The 26,310-nt window shown below is 42.1% G+C and overlaps 1 protein-coding gene across 3 annotated transcripts in view; it reads right to left on the reverse strand.

Annotated features, from left to right (window-relative positions):
* CADM2 (cell adhesion molecule 2) overlaps positions 1-13,939 on the reverse strand; it is a 537,284-nt gene extending 523,345 nt beyond the window's left edge. Inside the window, exon 1 of one of the 3 annotated variants that reach the window (XM_056858351.1) lies at positions 13,831-13,939. In XM_056858351.1, the coding sequence (XP_056714329.1) occupies positions 13,831-13,891 (61 nt within the window). In that variant the 5' untranslated portion in view covers positions 13,892-13,939. The remainder of the gene's footprint in view (positions 1-13,830) is intronic. The other 2 variants (XM_056858350.1, XM_056858352.1) reach the window with 2 other exon arrangements.
* Positions 13,940-26,310: the final 12,371 nt, after the last annotated feature.

Below are 26,310 nucleotides of genomic sequence, written 5' to 3' on the forward strand. Positions count from 1 at the left end.
TTTTTGAATGAATGAATGAGTGTGCCCTGATCACTTAAAAATCAAAGGAGGAATTAAATAGTAAACCATAGCTACTTTTGGCTTAGACAGACAATTCTTACAACGGGAGTTGCTGTAGTCAAGGAATGCTCTAATTCATATCTAGATCTAGGTCTTGATTGCCAAATGGCATCCTAGTATTCTTCAATCATGTAATTTGTCTATCCTCAAAAATTAACCAATAATGCCTGAGGTTTCATAAGGGAATATATTAATACAGAAAAAGTGTCCATATCTTCATTATCTAGCATTTGTTTTCTCACAAAACATTGTCAATAAAACTGTAGAAATCACTACATACTCAATTAACCATCATTATGCTCTTTGATAGCAACACCATATTTACAGTAGCACTAACGCATCCACTATTGTATCCTTAAGATTAAAATGTATACTATACTTATTGTTTTGTTTGTTTTTACATAGCAATCTTACACTATCTTATGTTCATATATACTTCAGTAATCATTATGGTAGACTAGAGGAACACTGTATGACCATAACTGATGGTCTCAAGTCATGTTCTATAGCCATTTAAAGCAACTATAATAATTATTCATCCTATATAAAATTTGTTTCCCCTCTTCATTAACCTACTTTGGCCTCTGTAAGCAGCTTAAAGATAAATAATTCAAATCCGGGACATCAGTTAAAATAGTCACTGCAACATCAACAACAGTAACAGCAGCAGAATAATTGACCCTGAATACTGAAAGCCTTCCTGAGTACATAGCCAGCTTTTCAAACATCAGGAGATATTCAGCAAAACAGATTCTCACAGGCAGGGTACCACAACTGAAATAGTTCTAGATCTGAATAATATTGTCCAGACAGGCTGTACTGACCATACATATAAGAGATCTTTGCAGTTGGAAGAGACTAAGGCAACTTGTTGGATGCCTGCCTGCTTGCCCGAGGGGGGGGTCATCTGGGGCAGCTGCCTGCTTGGGGCTTGGTCGCCTAATTTTAAAGTTGATAATTTTGTATGGCCCGCGAATGATGTTGTAAATACCCAAATGGCCCTTGAAGTGGGTTATCTTAAGAAGATGCACCTCTGCTTAGGACTGCACTGTCAATCTTGCAAGTGCTTTTACTTCAGAGTAATTGCATAGGACACGCAAACCTTTCACCCAGAGCTAAAGTTTACAACCTCTTCAATATTGCTTTACAGGTTCAAAAACAAACAAACAAACAAACAAACAAAAACCCACCCTGGAGCAGTGCTTTGTTTTCCAGAAACCTCTTCAGCATTGGTTTGATGTTTTTTTGTGATTATCCATAGAATCTTCCCTCACCCAATATTCATATTAACTATCTAAAACCAACAGAAAATTGGACAAAAAGATAGAAGAGTTGAATAGTCTTCAGTACAGTTTCACACTACTGTTGAACCTATGCATAGGAATATATAGTGAGAGTTGATTCCTTTCACTTTCTATTTTCTGAAAAAAATTGTTATAGTATCACTGTTAATATAAAACGCTAGCCGCAATATATTTTTATAGCAGATCTCAAGAACATATGCACATTAGGTGTCAATAACAAACATGACTTTTGTTGCAGCACTGAATTACTCTCTGTTTCAAAAAAAAAAATACAAATTTGAGATGATAAATCACAGTGGATAAAGATACTATGAAGCCTGCATGGAAGGCAATACCATGTACTCCAGCCTTTGAAAAGCTGGTGATAGAGGTCACTGGACCACATGGACAAGTGTATAGTGTCTCAGGCTGAAAAAGAAGATGGGAAACATGGTCCATAACATCCAACACCAACTTTTCAGAGGCTGGAGAAGTTGATAGGGAAGTGGATGAAAAGAAAGATTCATATTCCTGGCCACCTGTGTTTACTTCATAGGACTTAACCCAATAACTCCCATAATTTTAAGAAAAAGGTCCAAGAATTTGAGATCTTGACCAGACAAATTAGACCTAAATACACTAAACAATTTTGATATGAAAGCAAGTTGTTCAAAAAGTTCTATGTGTTTTCTGTTTAATGTAAGATTAAAATGGAAGGATATATATATATTATCCAACTGTTGTTGTTGTTGTTAACCCTTCAGTACTGATATTCCTGTTTCAGCTCAAGTATATCTGTTTCTACCAGCAGAATCTCCACACTGTTTCTGAATGGGAGCACAGGGGACACACATTGCTTCCCAAGCAAATCCTGGTTCCCATTAGAACATACACACAAACACAGTAACAGTACATGGATATGATGTTTTGAATATGTGTATGGAAGATGACATTAAAAAGATAAATTCTGTGATACTGCCACACAGAAATAGCAATTATCTCAATCCATATTTATTTACTTCATTTAAATCCATACCTTTCTTCCCAATGGAGACCCAAATGGCATACATTATTCTCCTCTCCTCCCTTTCATCCTTTCAGTAGAAACCTCTGAAACTCCCAGGGACTTTTGGTCAGATTTGACATCCTTTATTTTCTCTTCCCTTTAATTGCTGCCCAGGATTACAGGTTGCCCATCTACAACTAACCTAGATGATCAATGCTAGAAAAATTCTCTAGAGCTCCCCTGCACCATGTATGATGACTCTTTTATTTAGTATTACTACACCTCAAAAATCATTCAGCTCATAAAAACTGTATCTTAATAGTCATTCAGTCAGAAGATTAGGTGCAATTTTTTTAGGCTTTTGAAAAGTAGGACTAATAACAAGCAACATTTTTGAAACCCAATATACATAAATTTGTATCCAATGCTGAACACAGATTTTTTATTACTCACATTTAATTAGTCCACTCTTTTCCTAGTTGGGGAATAATCAGAGCAGTCTCTTTCCATATCGCATGGCAGGAATAGAAACAGGTCCACTTACACTGATAATCTAGCAAATGTAGGTCAGTTTGGTATTTTTCCATTTGTTCAGATATTTATCCCTACACATCTACTGAAACTGACACTTAGATAATTTGGCCTTAAATTTTCTCAGAGCTGTCAGAAATTTTTAAGCTACTGGGACAGAAAGCTTTGCTAAGTAAAACCAGACTTAAGGCTCACAAATAAGGCTGGATAAATATTGCAGAGCAACTCTTTGAAGAGAAACAGAAAAGAACAGGGGGGGGGACAAAGCAAGAAAAGTCACTAAAATCATTGCTGAATAGACATTAATCACGTTTTAATTAAAAGTTAGCAGAAACTGATCAACCAGATGTTAATTATCTGAATTTACTTTGAATCTCCTCCCTCATGGCCCCACAGCAATGTACATTTGTGATAAAGTGCATTCCCATTTATTTTGGATTAATCTTTTATCTTTCAGTAACTGGGACTTGGCCATCATTACTACTTCCCCTGCCAAATGACTGCACTGATCTTCTAATCTCTGGTATGTTATTCCCTATGTTTCCCACCACATGACAAACATGCAGAGAAATTATGAATAGCTAGGACAAAACTAAATGAATCGCTGTGACTTTGTAGATAGATGGCTTATTGGTAAGTAGCTGGGGGGTGGAGCATTTAGGCTGCTTTCATAGTATATAGCCTTAATTAATGAAGGTTGAGTTATACTAAAGACTGTTGCTTCGGATTCTTTGTGAAACATCACATAATTTCTTGACAGCCACCATGGGGGGGGGGTGGAGGAGCTCCAGGAAAGGCTGCCAAATTAAAGTTCAACTGATCCATTAGTCTTTTGATTGGTCTAACTAAGTTACTTCCAGGCCTCTGAGTTCAGTAGGCAGTTCTGACATTCCCACCACAACCACCTAAAAAGCAGAAGAAGCAACTTGCTCTGTGGTATAAATTTAAAGGTGCAAATCCTGAAACTTGGATTCTTTCTTCAGCAGTAAAAGACATGAAAGCACTGAAGATACATTAAAAAAAAACACATTTGGAAGAAATTAAGTGTTGAACACATTCTTAAACAAAGCAGATTACAAATATGAAGTTATTGTATAAGTTTGCACATACAATTTTACTGTTTACATTTAATTGTATGAATAATTATTTGTCTCATTTATACCCCGCCTTTCTCCCCAATGGCGACCAAAAGATGCTCCTCTCTCCTCAATTTTATCCTCACAATAACCATGTGAAATAGGTGAAACTGAGAGTGTGTTACTGGCCCATGGTCACCCACTAAGCTTCTCTGGCGGAGTGGGGATTCGAACCTGGTTCTCTCAAATCCTAGTATGACACTACACCACACAGGCTTTCATTAATGCCTTGTTTCATTAAGAAATTAAAGATATATCCTGTGAAAATATAAAAAAGTCTTGTGGTAATTTACAGGCTTATTTTTTGACACCTAACCTTTTGTAGGCCAGATCCCATAAAGACCTATGTTTGTGTTTGTTGGCTCATGCCCATGAACATGTATTCTTCAATCAGTTTGCCTTTCAAGTACCACAAGACTCAATTTTTCCTGCCAGACTACCGTAGCTACCACACTGAAATATAGCCTGAGTGAGGTACAAGGTAACCAGACTGAAAATATATTTGTGCAATGTGAAAGCAAAAAGAGAAATTATACGATAATATATAAAAAATAAGCACTATAGTAATAACATAAAAAATTAACCATATTATTTGATCTGATGCTGTTACACCTCATTAAATAATATATCCTTGAATACAAATGCTATTTACCGTATCTGATCAGAATCTTTGTCTGAAAGATCCATGGCTCCTTTTTAATAACTGTCACGTTGAGCTTCATGAACTTCAGAAGATAGAAAGTATGTATAAATTGAAGCAACTGGCTTTTTCACGTCAATTTGTTTAACATTCATCTGTTTCAGCACCTTGTGGCATAAGATACAGCTATTTATTTATATCTGAGGTGACCTAAAGTGTATAAAGGCTTTACCACTATGCTGTGGACAAAATGTATTTAGGAGACTCCCAGATTAGATTACAGTTCTGCATCAGACACTGGCAGAGAAATCCTCAAGGTGGGGCAAATGGCCTCAGGAGATGGTGTAACCCCTGCGTTGGCATTAGTACCACTAATGCTAGCTAAACTAGCACTAACCCCGGTGCGGGGCTACTTATGCTGGTGCTGGGGAGCCATGCAGCAGCACCACACATGGGCAGCTGACATGGCAGCATTTCCCCGGCACAAGGGCTTGCGTCAGGGCCAAAGAGGGCGTTCCCCCCCAGGGGACGGGGCTGACTTTAGTCAATTTCCTAAGCCCTTTCACCGGCATGAACTTGTGCCTGCAAAAAGTGAGGCACAGCTCCATAGAACTATGTGAAGCAGTTTCACGGGGTTTTTCAGTAAAATAACATTTTCGGCTTGCTGTGCCCAGTAGCAAACCAATCACCATCCCCAGGCGCGCCTCTACTACACCCCCTAGGACTGGGCTGTGAAAGATGTTATGTATTCATCTGTGTTTTAAAGTACTCTTTTTCTTCTTTTTTTTGCCAATTCCTATGAATGTTGTTTAATAAACACAGTAACAATGTTAGTAACTTATACAGCAGCGTGAACTGGCTTGAAACAATATCTTTTAAAATCAAGCCAGCACAGGACTTGATTTGCTTTTTTTAAAATCCTGAATCTTGAAGGAAATATGCAGAAACAATCCCTACTGGTCACTGCTCATGTTCCTAAATTTGACAGCAAATAGAGAGAGATCCCCTGTCTAAACTCAGGGAAACCCTGCAGAGAGAACGAAGCTACAATTTAAGCCAAGTCAAAATAGGCTTAATTTAGCCCTATCTACTTTCACATTGGGCACTGGTTCCCAACCAGGGGTCCATGGACCCCCAGGGGTCCGCAAGAACTAAATTAAGGTCCGCGAAACGAAGTTATAAACCCATAATAAATTAATATTTTCAATTAAAAGTTCTCTATTATAAAATATATATATTCAAATATAATTCTAAGTTTAATGTTTAACTAGCAGTTATGATTAAAGTTTATTTTCAAATTCCCAGAATTTTTATTTTGAACCTTGGGGTCCCTGCACCAAACAAAAAAGTCCTAGTGGTCCCTGGTCAAAAAAAGGTTGGGAACCACTGACATTGGGGGAGGAGAGAGCATAAGAGTAGAGAAAGGGTATTTTAAAAGAAAACTAAGCTAAATCAGAATCACTTCTGAGAACTTTAACCTTAGCAAACATGGACATTTTGACATGGAAGTTCCTATCACTTAAGTGTCTCAAGATGTCATTCTGAAAGCAAATATTAAATAAGGCATTTTTATTCAATTTTTCCTCTTGGCCTCTTGGCCCTAGGTGGAATCTTCAAAACACTTTCCATGTGGTCTTAGGAACTACCTAAACATATACTACAGAGCACTTATGGTCCTTAATCTACAGCTATCAGCTTAATTGTCAGCTCTGTTAACATATATGAAACAAGAAAATAGTTTGACTTTGGAACCATATACAAATTCACGTTGTATAAAGGATATCCTCACCAAGAATGAATAAAACCACATTTTTAAAGGAAATATATCAATTTCTTCATTCAAACAAAAGATTTTGTGAAACAATGATTAACATGGTCTAGTGTCTATGTTCATCGAACAAAATTAGGCAATGGGCTATGTAGAAGTCTTCATTTGAAGTACTTGTCATACAATACAGAATATGCATGCTGAGGCTGTACAATCCTATTCTTAGACGTGTGCGTGTATAGTGAACTAACTATTACATGCAAAGTTTTCCAAATTATTTAGTAGTCTACAAGGATTACATCTTACAATTAATGTGTGTTTACCCCTTTAAAGTTGGAAATTAATTTAGGGTTGTCAAAATTAATAGACGTTTTTTTAAAGAACTACTGGGTTTCACATTATTAGTCTGAATTTTTTATATGAAAGCCACCTCAAGAATGTACAGTGTAAATATTAAGCAACAAATTAAGCCCTGCCTTCGTCCACCATACCTTGCCTGTAGTGGCCATGGAAAACCGATGAAGTGGTTGGGGGAGAACCAAAGATAAGAAAAGAAGCAGTATCCTCCTATTATACATTGATCTATTCTGGTTTCACCCAAACAGGTGTTAATGAAAAAAGGAAAAACACAATTCTTCCCAGTGGACTAATACTCACTGTATCTAAAGTCCATTGTGAACATATTTGAAAAGCCAGAAACTGCATGGTGCTTAATCAGTTCTGTCACCAGGATGCTAACTAGCAGGTGGAGAACACTCTGATCAGTTCCCTATAATCAGTTCTGTGTCTTAGGACCATGAAATAACTCAGGCATGGATCCTGATGCCCGTAAACACTCGTTTTTGATGCCTGTATGGGTTTTTTGTTTAAATGCACTTGCTTATTTGTCACAGTTCCTTTATTAAACAAGTTACAATTTTAAAATAAAAATAAGTTACACATACTTGATTTATGTCTGCACACTCTCAAGCTATTTAAACCTTCTTACACTATATTTTCAGTCAGAGTCAACTGCTTCAGGGAGTTCCAGACTTATTTTTTTTCCTCAGAGCAAAACTCACATGATCTCATGGTGGGAGCTGTAGCCAATTTCCTTGTTATTGCTATGATCTTCCAAATGACAAGGTGTGAAAATGCTATTTCCATCTCTTATTTGCCCTGTTCTAAACTCTTTGCAAAAATTCACAAATTGTTAAGAGTATTGCTAAAAAGTTGACGATATTTGCAGTTGAAAACACTACAAAACTTCAAAAATAGAAGCAACAGCTCATTCCTGAGCCTTGCAGCGGGGTTGGGGACGGTGTGGTCGAGGCCCCGCTGCAGCGCCTCCAAAGAGGTTTCCAGGCTGCTGCAAGGCTAAAAAAGGCCTTTAAAAAAACAAAAATTCAAAAATGGGGAAAATAGCCCCATTGAAAACAGTGATGCTGCGCCAGCAAAAAAGTTGGCGCAGCACCGCTGAGACAGAGGGGGGGGTTTCCCAGCCCGGAAGGGGTTAGGAAGCTGCCTGCCAGCAGCTCCGCCCCTGGAACGCCGGTGCAACGACTTGCACCAGCAGAAGGCCACGCCAGCATCCTAGGGCTGCACTGCCACAGCAGTCCTGAGGGGCCGACGCAAGCGGCACTACAATGGCATCCATGCCAGTTTGCATGGTGCAAGTGGCACAAACACCAGTGCAAGCCCCTCGCTGCCTCCTAAGCCCATTCGGCCCCCAGGCTCAGGAATGAGCTGTAACTGTCTTAATATGCAAGTATTTATATTTCAATCAAGCCAATTTCATTGACCCAAATGGCATTCATTTCCACCAGTAACATTTTACTCCACCTCATGAAAGCTCAGTATTGAAAAAGCAGGCGGAAGTTCAGATACTGCTCCTCATGTTTACAATCAGTAATATTAAAACATTTGTAACATTCATAGAAAGGAATAAATAAACAAAAAGTTGTACAAACTATTTCTCACTAAGTTACATACTTCCAAGAAATTACAATAAATGCAAGCCACATTCTATTGAATTCAGCACTGCACTTCTTAATTTTTGTAATGTGTGTGTTTACTAATACTAACCTATGCACCTATCAATTAATATTTTATTTAATTATTCAATAAGTAATTAAAGTTGGAATCCCATGCTCACTTCACTGGAGCTATGTCCCCTTTATATCAATTGGACTTTACTTCCAAGTAAATATACATAATTTGGATGAAGAATTTAAGCTGTGCATTAGCACTTAAAGTAGATTCACAAAACAATTGTTGAAGTTTTTAAACTGTAGAGATCTAATGCAGCTGCTTTAATTGAGAAAATTACATGTAAAATCACCAGCATTAAGGATGGTATTTTTCAGTGTATGGAATGTCAAAACACTTTTTTAAAAAATGTAAAAACTGGTATTGTGTGCGTGTAAAGTGCCTTCAAGTTGCAGCCGACTTATGGCGACCGCTTTTGGGGTTTTCATGGCAAGAGACTAACAGAGGTGGTTTGCCAGTGCCTTCCTCTCCACAGCAACCCTGGTATTCCTTGGGGGTCTCCCATCCAAATACTAACCAGGGCTGACCCTGCTTAGCTTCTGAGATCTGACGAGATCACGCTAGCCTGGGCCATCCAGGTCAGGGCAAAACTGGTAAGGTACAGCTTGAGTATCCCTTATCCAAAAATCTGATATCCAAAATGATCCAAAATCCAAAACTTTTTGAGCGCCCACAAAAGGTAATAAAATGGCACGTGTGCAGTTGGTCGTGCCAACGGCAGGTTCCCCACAATGCTCCACATGCACAAAATTATTTAAAATATTGCATAAAATTACCTGCAGGCTATGTGTGTAACATGTACATAAAACATAAATGAATTTTGTGTCTAGACTTGTGTTCCATTCCCAACATATCTCATTATATAAATGTAAATATTCCAAAATCCGAAAAAATCCAAAATCCAAAACACTTCTGGTCCTAAGCATTTCAGATAAAGGATACTCAGCCTGGAGTAACTGTGTATCTGCTTAGACAGCAATAAAATGGTGCACGTGCACACATACATATATGCACATTGTCATACTTACCAAAATATATTGATGCTACACTATATATTAAGCCCATTTTTCCTCATACTATAATCAGTTGACATAGGTGTGGTAGAATCACTAACAGGCAGTATTTGAAGTTGAATGACCATGTTGCTACTTTATGACTTGAAATTATGTCTAATTCAGTGTATTACAGCCAGCTTAGTTGTTTATAGCTTTTAAGGAAAAAATCAAACAAATCACTGATGTATACACTTATCAGCAAGATGTTTTGAAAAAACATCACAATCAAACTCAACATTAGCTAGTCATCTACTAATAATCACTGAATTTTTCACTTCAATCACACTTCTTCAAGATCCTGCAAAAAACGCTCTGAAATATTTTCTTGCTACTAGTGAAGTGTCTAGTGTACCAGTTTTGCAACCAATGCAGTGCTACCCAGTATTTTTGCAACAGCACAGCACATTAAAGCATTAGATGCCATTTGCATTATCACACAGCAGGGGGCTACAGCAGCTACAATTCTGGGACAATTCTAACACCTCTATACACATGAAGTACAGTAAAATATATTTATCTCTGCAGTTTCATACTATACATTATGCAGTCATATTAAGCCTTTGCAACTACATTACCTTCAAATCACTAATTTTATATTGTATAAGTTAATGTTTTAGACTTTATAAAGTATTTGTTACATAGAAATCCCAAGTATTTCGCTTCGTAAATGTATTACATAAAATCATGATAAATAACTGTAAGTTTCTATATTACATAATGACAGAGTTGAGATTTGTGGGTAGGATCACACTTGCATATTCAGAAAGTTCTATTTCTATTGCAACTAGAAGCAATAGATCTTCACTATCTCATACTCATTTTCAAACCTAGAAGAAAAACTATTTCTAGTATTAACCAAATCTTACATTAACAGCCTCCGTTCCAGTATCATTAAACTGTCTTTAATTTTTTAAAAAATACTGGTATAGATTGTACAAAGGTTCCTTATAGACATTGGATTTTGAGCTTCTGCATAAAATTCCATTAACTCCTCATGCGGTGAACTTATTTTTTTTTCTCCTTTAGCCAGTCTCTGGTTAAGAAAGGCCATTCACATAAGCCAGAGAGATTTCTATGTATGTCACTTGATAACACAGAATAGCATCTCTATATCAAAATCAAGACTGCACTTCTTTGTACTATCTCACTATATACTAATTTGGGGGGGTATTTAAACAATGAAATCCCCACTCCAAAGAAAAATTACTTGGAAACAGACTCCATTGATGGCTATCTCCAGGTAAGGTATTTAGGACAGGAGTGCTAGATAACAAGTTTAGAAGTGTGGCCTTACAATTCTAAGTAGCCAGATCTATTGAAATGTATCTTCTCAATAGGTATCCACTGCAAATGCTGATTTTGGGTATAATAATCAGTTCTCCACCTAAACGCTATTCTGGAAAATAAACAGGGGTGGGGCATGAAGAGCAGGGCTCAATGAACTTTCAACTGATTTACCTGCTTCTGTTTTAGAAAGTGAATTAAGCTGACAAGATGTCCCAGACAAGAATAATGGTGTCCATAGTTTAGGGTATTGGGTGAATTTACTGTGTAGCAATGCCAAACTAGTAACAAATTAAATTAATAGGCAATAAACATAATGGAAATCTTAAAAAAAGATAACACAATATGCACCTACTAGGCATATTATACTGTGGCTCTCAACGCACATTTATTTCCTATTCCAGCACTGTTCTATGCCATTATGCGAAGGAAGAGTCAAATCAGGGCATTCTATGCAATCTTTTACATATCCCAAAGTATTCACTTAATTTATAACCATAAGGGAGAGAGGCCAGACAACAGTCTTTTCAGCCAGAGCTCAGAAGACTGAAAGCTTGAGCTGTTATTTTTGTCAGCTGCTGCTGAAACAAAACTGGCAGACTTAACACACACACACAATTTAAAATACAGAGGAAGTGCCAGGTATCATAGTAAAGGAAGGGGCATTCTCCATCCCATAAGGAAAGGCCCAGCTTGATTATCTCCACCCAAGCAGTACCAAAACGCAGCCTCTTGCACAGCATTTTTTTTTTTGCCTGATGCTGCCTGCAGTGGTGCAATTTTTCCTGGATCAGTCACTGAACTATGTTTTAAAAACACATATATCTAAACAGATAACATTTTTAATTTGTTAGTTTACTCTTGAACACATTGTGACTGAATGAATCTAAATGTATACTGAAAATATAAAGCTTTCCATCACCAAAAGCAATCACGATTTTATCGATGGGGGGGGAACCAATCAAGGGAGCTCCCCCACCCCTTGCAGCAGACAGAATTGACAGTTCACATGGAAATGCAAGAAGAAAAGAGGCAACCCCCTACATGTGCCACCTGCCAGATTCCCCAATAAATAATTCTATGCAGCAGCTCCTTGTGCTAGGACATTCCCAGAAGCTCACACGGACTTGCAAGGAAAACAAGTAGCCAGCTGCATAAAATCATTGCAAGTCATCAAATAAAAATCACATCCACGTTTTTTCAGCACCACTATTAAAATGCAACTTCCCCAGAAGGTGAAGCAGGGGCTCCATACAAATGCAGAATCACTTAAAAGCTTACTTCAGCTTTTGGGGGTGGGAAATGCTTCCACTACCTTCCCTGGAGACCTCACCTCATGATACTGCAAGTGCACAGAGGCATGAAATACAATAAACTTTCTAATGCTGCTGAATAAGAGGCAGGAAAATAGCACAAGGTCACTTAGCTCTTTCTGAATCCCCAAAATACAGAAAGACCCAGACAATTATTTGGCCCTGGCCATCCTGCTGGTGGCGGGGGGGGGGGGGAGCCATCCTGTGGAAAACATGAAGAAGTTGTAGGCTCGCTGACCTCATTTAGAGCCTCCAAAAGCTGTCTAGATGATGGTTAACACTAAAGAGTCCTTCCCTCGACACATTTAGGTATCTAGCCACCTCATCTCTCCCCCTGCCTGTGGGAAAGGGAAGGAGAAAGGGGCAGCAAAATATCTCCACTCATTCTCGAACACCGCAGCCATAAAGACACCACGCACATACACGCGCGTACACACACACACATCCATCACACTCATTGCACATTCCAGCACCATGTCCGCATTCTCCTAACAGCACAGGAAACAACACAGTCTCTTGTTGCTCCTTAATACATATTGCCATTTATTCGGATTAGCAAGGGTGGAGAAGGAGATCTTGAGCGCTGGAAAGATGCTGCCCTGCTCCTCTCCCTACTTATATCCCTACAACCAGTCCTTTGCATAACGGTAGTAGTAGCTTGCCCATTTTTTCCCATTCCGATCCCGACACACCACTCGAAAGGGCTGCATGAACGAAAGGGAGAGTTGCCAAAGGCGCATAAGAAATCGGAAACAGGCAAGGAATCCACACACACCGCTTGGAAAGTGGCTGCGAAAATATATTGAAGGGTTATAAAGAAAGGAGGGGGGGTGTTCGGTGTTGCAAAGATAGCTTTGGTCGTCTTTAAGTCTCTGTCTGCCAGCAAGCCGTACATGCACAGTCCCTTTATGGAAGCCGTACATGCACAGTCCCTTTATGGATGCTCAGCTTTAAAGCATATCTCCCCCACCTCCCACCCCAGGGATGTGACAGAGCACACCGTGCTTTTCTCCATTCTCCCTCTCTCTCTCTCTTTATAAGCATATCTGATGGGGAGGGGGTGAGAAAGCGTGGCTGAAGGGGAAGGCGGGCAGGAGTTGAAGAGGGGCTGGCAAGCTTCAGGGATGGAGAGTGGGGGGGGGGCAGAGAAGGAGTTTCAGAGCCTGGGAGAGGAGGATTAATGTCCGCGCAGCACTTTGGGGAGGGGAAAGCGCCCTCCAAGTGGAGGCTGCCGAGAGAGAAGGCTGATGGAGAGATGCAATGGGAAAGGGGGGGGAGGGATAAAGGAGAGACAGAGAGGATTAGAGCGCCCAGAGGCGAGGGGGAAAGAGCTTGGGGGGGGGGAAGAGCTGGGGGGGGGGAAGAGCTGGGGGGGGAAGAGCTGGGGGGGGAAGAGCTGGGGGGGGAAGAGGGGGGGGGAAGAGATGGGGGGGAAGAGATGGGGGGGGAAGAGATGGGGGGGAAGAGCTGGGGGGGAGAGGGAGACGCAGAAGGCAAAGGAGGATGGGGGGGGGCAAGCCTCCAGGGGAGCGGGAAGAAGGTCAAGGGAGGAAGTCCGGCAGGAAAGAGGAGGAGGGGGAGAGGGGGGAGGGGGACGCGGGACACCCCTCCTCAGCCCCCTCCCCCCACAGGCGCGTGCACAGGCGACACCCCCCCTTCCCTCGACGCTCGAAGTTGGGAGCGCGCGGGGGGGGACACAAAGAGGGAGGGAGGGAGGGGGGTTTACCTTGTATGAGGATCCCGCAGAGACTGTAGAGGCGCAAGACGACGCTCGCTTTCAGCCGCATCCTGGGGGCTCCCCTCGGGCAGGCCGGGCGCGAGGCGCAGGATCCCGCCGCTGCCTCCTTCCCCGCCGCCGCCGCCGCCTCTTCTTCCTCCTCCTCCTCCTCCTCCTCCTCCTCTCTCCGGGCTCGTCGTCCCCCCAGCAGGAGCCGCCTCCGCCGCCGCGGCCGCCGTGTCTCCCTCAGCCTCTCCAGCGGGGTGAAGCAGAGGAGGACCAGGGTCGCGCGGAGGGGGCGAGCGGCGGCCGGCTCCCCCTCCCTCCTCGCCCCGTTAAGGCCCCCCCGCGCGCGCACGCGCCGTCCTTCCTCGGGTGGGCACGCGGCAGCGCCCCCCCCCCACACTCACACACCCCAGCACCACTCCCGCCTTGCGAGGAACGGGGCGCCCCTCCTCTCCTCTCCTGAGGCACGGGCGCGCTCGCTTCCCCCCCTCCCCCCTCAACGGCCGGGGGACGGATGGGCAGCCGAGGCGCTCTCCCGCCCGCCCAACGCTCCGCGCGCGCTCTCCCTCGCCTCAGCTCGCGGGGACAGCGCTCCGCTCCCCCAGCGCGAGACGCAAGGGCAACCGCCGCTCTCTCGCGCGCGCCTCCTCCTCCTCGCCGCCGCCGGGCTCCGCCCCTTCCCAAGCCACGCTTCCCTCTCGCTCGCTCTCTCCGAATAGCCACGCCTCCTAACTCCTCAGGCCACGCCCTCTCCCCACCCCCGCTTAGGGATTTAGACGCGCCGCCTCTCCCCCAGCTGCGCTTCCCTCTCTCTCTCCGAATAGCCACGCCTCCTAATTCCTCGGGCCCCCCTCTCCCCCCCGCTTGGGGGTTTAGACGCACCGCCCCTTCTACAGCCGCGCTTCCCTCTCTCTCTCTCTCTGAATAGCCACGCCTCCTAACTCCTTGGGCCACGCCCTCTCCCCCCCCGGCTTGGGGTTTAGACGCGCCGTCCCTTCCACATCCGCGCTTCCCTCTCTGTCTCTCTCTCTGAATAGCCACGCCTCCTAACTCCTCGTGCCACGCCCCCTCCCCCCCGCTTGGGGGTTTAGACGCGCCGCCCCTTCCCCAGCCGCGCTTTCTTTACCTCCCTCCCCCCCGTCCCCTCCCCACGGTTGGGACGTGACAGGCAGCCGCGGCTCTCCAATGGGCGGGGGGCGCGTGCGGCGCGCCCGGCCTGTCAGCGGGCAGCGCGGATCGCGGAGGAACGAGGAGGAGTGGGGCAGGGGCGGGACGCGCCGCGTTTGAAGGCGATGGATGGCTTGCCCTCCTCCTCCCTCTTTCGGCAACAACTTCGGACGGGCGTTGGCTCGAGCCTATGAGAAATGCCACTCGGCGTTTCTTCCCGGCCAATGGGAGAGCGGGGAGCGGCGGAGGGGGGGGCGGGGACTAAAAGGTGCGGGGGAGAGAAGTCGCTGTCCAAAGGCAGTTCTGAAAAGTGGCCGCGTTTGTAACTTGGATGGGTTCGGCGCGAGGGAGGCGTGCAGAGCGGGCTGAGCCCCAGCCCTTTGCACGCGGTTGAGAAGCACAGCGAGAGAGGGGAAAGCGCTCCGGAAAAATGGGTCACCGCGCGCAGGCAACAGCAGCAACAGACTCTTAAAGGGATAATTTGCTGCATGCCAAGAGGAGACCGGGGGGGGGGGGGGGAGAAAGAGTCTCCAGCCAAGCTGATGAGCAGACGACGGTCCTCCAATCTGTTCTAGGGATACAGAGACAGGGAAGTGAGCTGTGGCTCACGAAAGCTCCTACCCTACCAGAAAATATTTTTGTTAGTCTTTAAGGTGCTACTGGACTCTTGCCCTTTTTGACTACTGCAAACAGACTAACACGGCGACCCACTGTGAAAGACAGGGAAGAGTGACAGATGACCAGACGCTAACAGTAGGCGCCTGTGGAATAACCATCAAAATAACCATCAAAACAACAGAATTGCGAATGTGTCAATAGGTGTCAATGGACTTTATCGTAGCATAAGAGGCTAGACCTTTGGCCTAAAAGGGCCTCTTCGATCCTCCTCCAGCACCTCAGATTCTGCTCCTTTCCCCTCTTAGCGGCTATCTTAGGGAGCATCTCCAAATGCTAAGCGATTGCTTTGTTGCTTACGTTCTCCTCCCAGGATTGCTCTTCTTTTTGACTGCGACAGTTGTGAGAATCCTGGGGAAAGCTCAACAGCACTCTCTCAAGTGACGCTTCCTTAGGGCATTATGTGAGCTTTCTCTGGTGAATGCCATTTTGAGTTAGGATGAACTTTGAAGAGATCTGGGTCCACCTTCCCGTTGGTTGACATTGATTGAGTTTTTGAGTTCACGACACGGTTCCTGCAAAATTAAAACACATGTTGGCATTTTTATCTCACCTTTCCTCCAGTAGGCGGGTGGCAGTGTTCATATGTTTCTTACTCTCAGTGACAATTGTGAGATAGGGTAGGTTAAGTAATAATGACTAGTCATCCAATGAGTTTCATGACTGAGACTGCAATCCTAAGAACACTTTTCCTGCAGGTGAGCCTTCCTGAATAAAATGGGACTCCTAAGCAGAACTGCTTAGGAAGACTGCCTGAGTAAGGACATGAACTTGGGTCTGTGGTCACAGTCCAACTTTCTTGCTCAAGGAAGTTTTCAATAGCCCAACAAATTCTTTGGAATCTCTACTAGTTTTCCACCTCACATACATTTATATAGGAAAGCTTATCTATGCAAATGATAATCATTTTTAATAGTATGTAGATCATCCTATTGCAAAAGTCCTGAATAAGTAGAGTGTAATTGTCTATTGGAAATGATAGTGCCTAGACAGCTTTGTGGAACAGCTCTGACCAGAGTAGCAGAAAAGTGTATTAAAAATGTGTTGAGTTTCAATTACAGTGGATGACAGTATTTTGAACAGGACATCGTAAAATTAACACAACAGTATCCAAACTGAATTAATGTCCTCTGAAAAGCCTGACAATAGATACACAATCCACTTGATCCTGAAAAATCTACACATCTAAGCAGCCTTCAGTGTACCTTGCCAACATAAATGCATGTTCGGACAAACATTCCATCCATATAGTGATGTTCATCTGATCTTTATTGGAAATGTGTTTTTTGATGTGAATGGGGATGCACATCTGTATGTAGGATCACAAATTGTCATGAATGAGTATTGGGCTGTGACCACAGATGGATAGACTTTTAAAATGGCTTCACAGTGTGCTTGTATCATCTAGACATTCGGAATAATTTTCTAACAGCTAGAGCTGTTCCTCAGTGGAACCGGCTTCCTCGGGAGGTGGTAAGTGCTCCTACCCTGGAGGTTTTTAAGCAGTGGCTAGATGGCCATCTGTCAGCAATGCTGATTCTATGACCTTAGGCAAATCATGAAAGGGAGGGCATCTTGGCCATCTTCTGGGCATGGAGTAGGGGTCACTGGGGGTGTGAGGGAAGGAGGTAGTTGTGAATTTTCTGCATTGTGCAGGGGCTTGGACAAGATGACCCTGGTGGTCCCTTCCAACTCTACGATTCTATGAATAACATTGGAAGAGACTCTGGGTTGTTCTTGTCTTAAGGGGCCAGATTGTTCATAGAAATCACAATGAAGTCACTACATTGCATCCATAAGCTTTTAAAGACATCTCTCTCTCTCTCTCTCTCTCTCTCTCTCTCTCTCTCTCTCTCTCTCTCTCTCTCTCTCTCTCTCTCTCTCTCTCTCTCTCTCTCTCTCTTTTGAAGATCTGAATTAATCTGAATAATACTTACTGTGGAGCTAAAGAAGCTGGTCCTGGATCAACACAGGACCTGTTGCAAGTGTCACATCTTGCACTTGTTTATTCTGATGCTGTAGTAATCATCTATCATCATAGGTTTATATGCCAAACCAGACTTCATGCTGCCAAATACTCTTACTAGTTGCCGAAGTTCCCCCACTCATTGATGTCACGGTTTCTTGTCACATTTATAAATTCCCTTATATTTGGGTTGTGTGTAACCTTAACCTCTGGATCTCTTAGCATTTCCAGTCTCACTATAAAGCATGCCCTTCTGTATGTATATACCTTCCATCCTGTGTACATGCCCAAGCTATCTGTCTGAAAATGTTCAAAATACTTAGTAGATTTGACTGAACTATAGCATATGTAATTAGTGGTCTTGTACTGCCACAAAGTATCAAGAACGTGATATGAACAGTCAAGTAGAACCACATTTCAGGGCAACTCTGATTCAAATGTAAAGTCGTATCTATTTTGTGATTTCAATATATTTCAGAAAAAAATAGGCATCAATTTCCTAATCACAGTATCAAAATTTGAGAGAATTTTTAAAATCAGAATTAATGCCTATTGTTCAGATTTTCAGCGTTAATTTTTTTTAAAATGCTGCAGTTGCAGGGTCACTATTTCTTTATTATGTTATGACTCAATTGCTGTCTGATATTTCCTCATTTGGTGTTCATAATCAAGAGATTAGCACAAGAGGTTGACAAAAGTGAACCCCTTTAGCTAGGGGGATGGGACAGGACCCTGTGTGTATATGAGAGAGAAAGAGAGAAGGATAAGGAGGAGGAGAAAAAGAAGAAGAAATAGGTTTGATTGGAAGAGACAGAAGAAAGGGGTTGTGTAGGGAACAATGCAAAAATGTCAGTCTAATGCCCACTTTAAACAATACAAGGTGGGATTACACAGTTAAATAACAATGACATAATACAGAAGTATAATAATCTGATAAAATGCATAATAATATAATAAGATATGTCATATGAGGAATGGATTGTTTTTTTAAAAAGAAAAAACTAATTTTTTTACAGACAATCACTCTGGCAAAATTACTCCATCCGTTTGGAGCTGAGAACCTCCACAGTCGTTACTGTGACCTCAATAGTAGCCTTGGTTTCTATCCAGCACTTCAGTGTTAGCCAAGTCAAGTCAAGTTTTATTTCGATACAATCTCAGCTCTAGGTAAAAATCAAAGTTAGGTTAAAATAATAAAATAAGATAATAAAAGTTGATGATTCTGGAAGGATGATTTGAAGAAGAGGAGGAAACGTTTTCAGTTAGCATCAAGTATCTCCTGCAACACTTAATCCATCCACCAATGTTCAAACGTCCTTTTTCATACATAAGTAGTACAGTGGGTGACATTCTTTCAAGGCAAGAAATCTATAGTGCATCTCTGCGGACTTCATATTGAGTTCATCCATAACATGCAAGCTCTGACAGTTAATCTAGTGCTTTCTGGAAGATACCTGTCACAGAAATATACAACCTACTGTAGTCTTTCACCTAGCGTGATTTTTTTTAGTACCTTCATGGCTGGTAGATGCAGTGGATCCAAGGATTATCTTACTTTTGTTTTAAATGTTGCATTAGTAAGCTATTTGTCTTTCCATTATCTAGTTGTTGTCTGAATCCTATCTTACTTTTGTTGGGTTCTATGGCTATTTGGGGAGTTGTATTAATGTTGCCTTCTTCAGCTGCATGCTTTGTCTCAACAACAGACATAATTTTGTTTGCCTGGGCCTCAAGCCAATCCTTGCAAGTCGTCTACTTGCTACAGGTAGTTATGGGTTCCTACAGATCACTCTTTATTTTAAAATGCTTTCATATTCCCTTGAAAGCTTTCTTTGGAAAAATGTCTATTTAGTAATCAGAAAAATCTTTATAGAGTAGTCTTTGAAAAATTTTCTTGTTCAGAGAGTTGATACATTGAATACCTTCATTCTATATGCCTATACCTAGTGAAGGGCAAGTCCCACCCACCCCCAAAAAAACCTTATTTCCAATATAAGACCCTACTGGGGAGGGCGGGTTAGAAATCAAAAATAATAAATGAATAAATAAACATGACAGGTACCTCTCCCTTGGAGCCTCCAATCTTCTCTAAACAAGAAGGAGAGACACTGTTCTATAACTTCTTTCCCAATATACCTGTTAAGGCAATGATGACATCAATGACATTGCTGGCAGGGTGCTCTCACTGTAAACTTTTCTGTGAGGTCTTCCTTCCTTGTCCCCCAACACCTTAAATGTTGACATGGTAACCCTGTAACTTCTAGAGCATCTGATATTTCTACACTAAGAAATGTGGAAATGACTATTACACTGTTCCCAGAGACCTCACCAAGAGGCCTTTCACAAGACCTCCTTGTACTACTACTTCCATCACCTCCACACTGGAAAATGGAGAGGCAGGTAAACACGTTAGGAAGTCCCCCCCCCCTTTTGGTACAAATTATAATCTGAGTGGTAGAAGAACTGTTGCAGACTTTAGATGGCAAGTGAAATTATAATCATAAAATTTTAAATTTTAAAACAGCTATATAAAACTGCTGGGTGAGGTTATCAGGAGATATGGGCTGGGTTGTCACAAATATATGGATGACACTCAGCTTTATCTTGCACTTCCAGCAGATCCCAGGGAGGTTATGAAAATCTTGAATAGATTCCCAAGCACTTTGCACCCCCTTCAGGATTGCATGGCTAATATCCAAATGCTCACTCCTACAATTAAAAAAAAATAGTTAAGGTTTAGCAGATTATATTACTAAACCTAAAGAAAAATAACCCTCAGGAACAAAAAAATAATAATATTGTGGAGAAGCTGTCCATTGGGATAACCATCTAAACCATCAGTGAAAGCTCAACTTCAAAAGGCAGGTAAGGATGGGATTAATATAGAGAAAGTGATACCCTACTCTCCTTTTTCTATGTTTAGGCCTTTCTCTTCACTCTGAATGATGCTTGTAAATAATTTGTAACACTCTAGATGGAGGAAAAGCCAGTTACTTTACTTTCTCTCAGCACTCACTGTGTAGATTAAAGTCTTTTTATTCCACTTTTCTTTCTCTGTATATCTTTTAAGTTGCAGAGAAATTAGCAGTTTCAACATATACATTCAACACATAATAGAAGCCTGCCTTTCTTGAATGCTGCTTGAATTTTTCTATTTTATTTATTTTCTATTAACATCACTACTGATCGTTACAGATACGGAAAGAATAAATTATGTATCTGAAAATCCCATTCCAGCAAATAGTGTCTCTTTCCTTTACTATTACTTTCCTTTACTCATACCTGTTTACTGCTTTATAGAAGTTTCAAATATACATCAACAAGAACAAAATGGAAAATACTCAACATGAAATTTTAATTATTTCTTTTCTGGTAGTTATCAGTCAACATTTGCCCAAATCTTTTGATTTTACCATGGTTATACTCTTATATCAAAATCTTTGGATACTTAAATCTGGTGACTGGAGATGTGAACAGAAAATTCAAATGGTTCTACAAACTTGAAAAGGGCCCCAGGTTTGCAGAAAAAATGTGAATCTAAAACAAAAATGGCCCTGACCTGGATAGCCCAGGCTAGCCTGATCTCATCAGATCTCAGAAGCTAAGCAGGGTCAGCCCTGGTTAGTATTTGGATGGGAGACCACCAAGGAATACCAGCGTTGCTGTGCAGAGGAAGGCACTGGCAACCCACCTCTGTTAGTCTCTTGCCATGAAAACCCCAAAAGGGGTCACCATAAGTCGGCTGCGACTTGACGGCACTTTACACACACACAACTTGGATATGATCAGAGCATTTTTCGAGGAACAGCTATCACTGGATCACTGGAGATCAGCTGACAATGCCAGTATAGATTTGTTTACTGGAGTCTCAAATGAAGGAAGGAAAACCTGGGAACTTGCCTGGCATTGCTGTTGGGGAAGATCTCAGGGGATTCCACTGCCTTCTCATATAAAGATGACAATCATATGAGCAAGTTCCTTTTTCTGTCACCAAAAAAAGAAGGATTTAAGAACTTAGACTTCACCTCCCTGGCTCCACACACACTCTTCTTTGGAGATTCAAGGGAATGAATGGGTATGATGCATACCTATTCTCTCTAGTATCATACTGCATCCCTATTCTCTCTAGTATCAGAGTATCATAGTATCATGCTGCATACTGTACCTATTCTCTCTAGTATCAGAGGAGCATGCCTATTATTTTGGGTGTGGTGGAACACAGGCAGGATGGTGCTGCTGCACTCGTCTTGTTAGTGGCTTCCTAGAGGCACCTGGTTGACCACTGTGTGAACAGACTGCTGGACTTGATGGGCATTGGTCTGATCCAGCAGGGCCTTTCTTATGTTCTTATGATTCAAATGTCAGGGATGCATTCATGCAGCTTTCTCTCCTATACCCCCAGGCACAATTGAAACAACCATGGACAGTAGCTCTTTTGTTAATTAGTATTTTTGCCACGATTTTGAAGGAGTATCTTGACATCTGCAAAATGGGTCCTTTCCAGCCCGAAAGGGATTAGGAAGCCGCCTAAAGGCAGTTCCTCCCCAAGGAATGCCCTGGGAAGGCAGTGCAGGCTCAGGAGGCTCGCACTGCTGTGCGGCACCCTGGGGCCAGCATAAGTCACCCTGCACCGGTGTCTGTACCAGTTTGCATGGTACAAGTGGCACAGACGCTGGTGTAGGGGTCATGCCAGTTCCTGTGCGGCTCTGCCCCCCCTTTCAGGATTGCACAGTTAGATATATTGATTTCATATTGAAATACCTCTTTCTAATAAATATGTAACCTCTAAATTTGAATGCTGGTAAAACTCAAGTTTTCTGAGTAAAGCTTATATTCATGCCTTGCATAGCTTTAAGCAGAAGGCATCCAGTCAGCCATGAACAAGCAGATAGTTATTTGACATCTGATACTCTTTTGTCTCTTTGTAAGCTTTGCTTTCCAAATTACGTTATTTATGGCACAATTCTGACTTTATGGTGATGGGAAACAAAAAATAAAATAGCCTGGACACCCGTATCCCTTCTTGTATGTGACAGGCACAATAGTCATCAAGTTGGATCCAGACAGATTTTCCCCACCAACTCACCCAAGCTTTCTCCTTTCTAGAGTCCCCTGTCATATGTCTTTGTCCCATGATCACCAGCATAGCATCTTTAAGGAGTTAAAGGAGACCCTTCCTGCCTTTTTCATCATACCAAAAGCTGGCCAGATCCAAGCCACCATGCAGTGTGTGAACATTAATCCCCCCAAAGTGTACGTTCCTCTGTACTGGCAAAGTCTAGTCTGCCTCTTCCATTTACAGTGATCACATTTCAGAGAGAGTAGAGCAGGTTAATTAAATAATTATAAATCTTCACAATAGTTGTTTATTATGAGAAAGGTAATCTGAGCAGAACAAAGACATTAGAATCTTTTTCTTTTGCTCTGTCTCACACAGCTTAAGCTGCTACACGATGTGGATGACTTGTCAATAATACATGCTTTGTAATAGAATTCTGAAGTCAGTTGTTCTATACATTTTAAGTGGCACTGAGATATATCAAATAGTGCCCACTATTACTGTGTTGCTAAAAAAAAATCAGACTTTTATCCCGTGAGATTTTTTTTTTTCATGATCACCAACCAAGTTATTTTTGTTCCACTGGTGGGTAAATAAGCTTTTTGCATTGGAAACTATGGTTGCCTCTTGCAGGAATAACACATCAGCAAATGAAGCTTGGAGTATCAAAACTGGCCACCGCTTCAGGATGATCGGAGGAATTGCAGTCCTAAAAATGAAGGGAATCAGGACCTCCTGGCCTACATTAGATCCAGATACCCACCCCCATTCTATTTGCAATGGAACTTAGGGTTGTCGTTTGCGGCAGGCATAGATCATAAGAAAATAAAGATAGGTTTCTCAAACTTGGCCATCAGCCTTCAGGACAATGATGGCATTTGCAGAGCTAAAAATGAAGGGAATCAGGAGCTCCTGGCCCACATTAGATCCAGATACCGACTCCCATGCTATTTGCAATGGAACCTGAGATTGTGGCAGGCATAGATCATCAGAAAATAAAGTTAGGATTCTCAAACTTGGCCGTCAGCTTCAGGACAATGATGGCATTTGCAGAACTAAAAATGAAGGGAACCAGAACATCCTGGCCCACTTTATCTTTAAAAACTTTGCATCCCCATGGTATTTACAATGGAAGCTAAAGATCTTTATTTGTAGCAGGCTGAAAAATCATCAGAAAATGTCCCAAAATCGGCCACCAGTTTTAGGATTATGATGGGACATGCAGTGCCCAAACTAAAAGGACTAAAAGCTGCTAGCTAAACCAGTTTTATTTATTATTTAAAGCATTTATACTCCATTTTCTCCAAAAATTGGACCCAGAGCAGCTTACAGATCAAAACTTAAAACAGTCTATCCACCACCACACAGACAACTATAACACTACTTGTTGTTCCCTGATCCTTTGCTATTATATCCAAAGCCTTTGGAGATTCATGCAAGATTTCTTCTGGCTACGACTTTTATTCTCACATGAATCAGAAAGATTGGATAGCTGCCAGTGGGTTTGATGAGTTTCAGTGCTTTCTCCATTTTATCTCAGACATTCCAGAAAGACCACACTCCTCTCTAGATTGTTCAGGCTGCACAAAGCTTTCTCCATCTCTCTTAGCATGGAGTCGTAGACCACCGTTATGTGTCTGTTCTTAAAGGAAGTGATTAGATTCCATTTAAAGGTGCTTGAGTGTTTGCAATGCCTTATAGCATTGAAGGTGGTATTCCTTCTCCAGGTGGTCCAACACTCTTCAAGGCTAGCTCCATATAAAGCACATTGTAATGACCTAATCTAGATGTTTCCATGGCATGCACCACAGTAGGGAAGGACTGGTATGGGTTATGTAGTTCCAGTGACACAGACTGTCTGCTCCAACACATCGTGTTCTTCCACACACTTGCCTCTTTTGTTTTCTTCCAACCTCCTGTATTGGCTGTTCTACCAGAGGCAACTTGCCATGCATCCAAAAACCTTTAGTCCTGCCTAATTAGCCAGGGGTGGTAGGCATATCTTGGACCCTTTCACCTTTTCTTCTAGAAGTAATATGAACTTTCACTTGCTGTATTTATACATTATTTTATCTTAAGGAAGGATAACATATGAAGAGCTGCAAGTGTAGGATGGAACTTACCCACATTCTCTTTCCCTCTGTAGCCTACTGTGCTCTCTGAAAGCACACCAGGCTTGCGGTTGTTGGTGGACCTCAGGAACAGTACAGGAGTAACATGATTGGTTGCAGTGGGATGGGGGAACTTGTGTGATCAGAAATGTCCCTTGTACATGTAGAAGACTTAGGAACAAACCCTATAAGTTTCCAATGCTCTCTTACCCAACAGACACTAAATTTCATAGCAGTGCTCCTGAAATGTTTCATTGCACAGGGAAATGGGGAGAGCATAACAATATGTTTCATGTAAGTTATTTAAAGTGCTATAGAGGAGATTCCATGAACGTTTCTTTTTTTCAGTAGAAGGGGGGATTGTGGGAAGATGGTTGCCAGCTTGCAACATCCAGGCTTAGTGTTTGTCACTCCTGTGCAGATATTTCAGGCTTGGATGTGCCCAGGAGCATGAGCCCTTTGGTGTGAGCACTTTGGCTGCTGGTTGTATCCTAGAGCCAGCAGAAAGATCTGGCGCGTGCAAGCACGCGCACACACACACACACACACACATGCACAAACACACATACATATAGAGGGAGACAGACAGATTTTGTCTTCCTTCTCCTGTTTGTTTGTTTACTGTTGTGCTTTATTTTCTTTTGTGAGCCACTTTAGGGAAATGTTGGGCTATAAATTATATGGGCTCAGAACTAAAAATGTATGGTTTCATTGTATCTTAAACCTGTTATGGCTACTTAGATATCATTTCCATGTCACAGTGGAAGAATGGTAGTATCCCATGGAATTGTCCTGTAGTACTGCTATCGTGTTTAAATGCCTTGCAGCGCATGGGCAAGGTCAGTTGTTAATGCACTTGCCATGCAACTGTGCCCTCAGTTTCAGCAATGGTTATATGGGAAGGCCTTGTCCATTTTAGTGTAATACCATGGGATGAACTCACAGGAAAACTGCTCTTGTAGCAATGTTAATAGCATCTCAGTTTAGATGGAGGCAGTGGAATAGAAGCAGTAAAAGGTATTCAACAGTCAAAGCATTTAAACAATTGCAAACTCTGTGTTTGAATTCAAAGCCAGATGTGTGTACATAGTTTGCCAAGTGCTTTGCCACATGAACAAATATTATTTGTTATTATTTTTCTTACCTTCTTCAAGAACTCATAGGGACATTTCAGCCTCATAATTATCCAGGGAGAAATGTTTGACTGACAGACAGTGACTTGCATAAGGCCAGCCAATGCACCTCATGACTGAGTGGATATTCGACTCAGAGAATCATTGGGTTGGATCCAGACTAAATTTTCCGCTAATGGCAGGGGAGGGGGCAATTTTCACCAATTTTCCCTTCTTGCTGCAGCTCCCCAATCTGCCCCAAAGGTGTTCCTGAGGATTCCCTTATCCCCTTGAGGCAGTATTTCAGGGAAATCAGTGGGCTGCAGTGGGAGAGAGGAGACAGGAAAGTTCTGTTCCACTGATAAAAGTGCCTGGTGTGAGCAGAAAATTTAG

The sequence above is a fragment of the Euleptes europaea genome, chromosome 12 (genome assembly GCF_029931775.1).
Source record: "Euleptes europaea isolate rEulEur1 chromosome 12, rEulEur1.hap1, whole genome shotgun sequence".
NCBI classification, from domain to species: Eukaryota; Metazoa; Chordata; class Lepidosauria; order Squamata; family Sphaerodactylidae; genus Euleptes; species Euleptes europaea.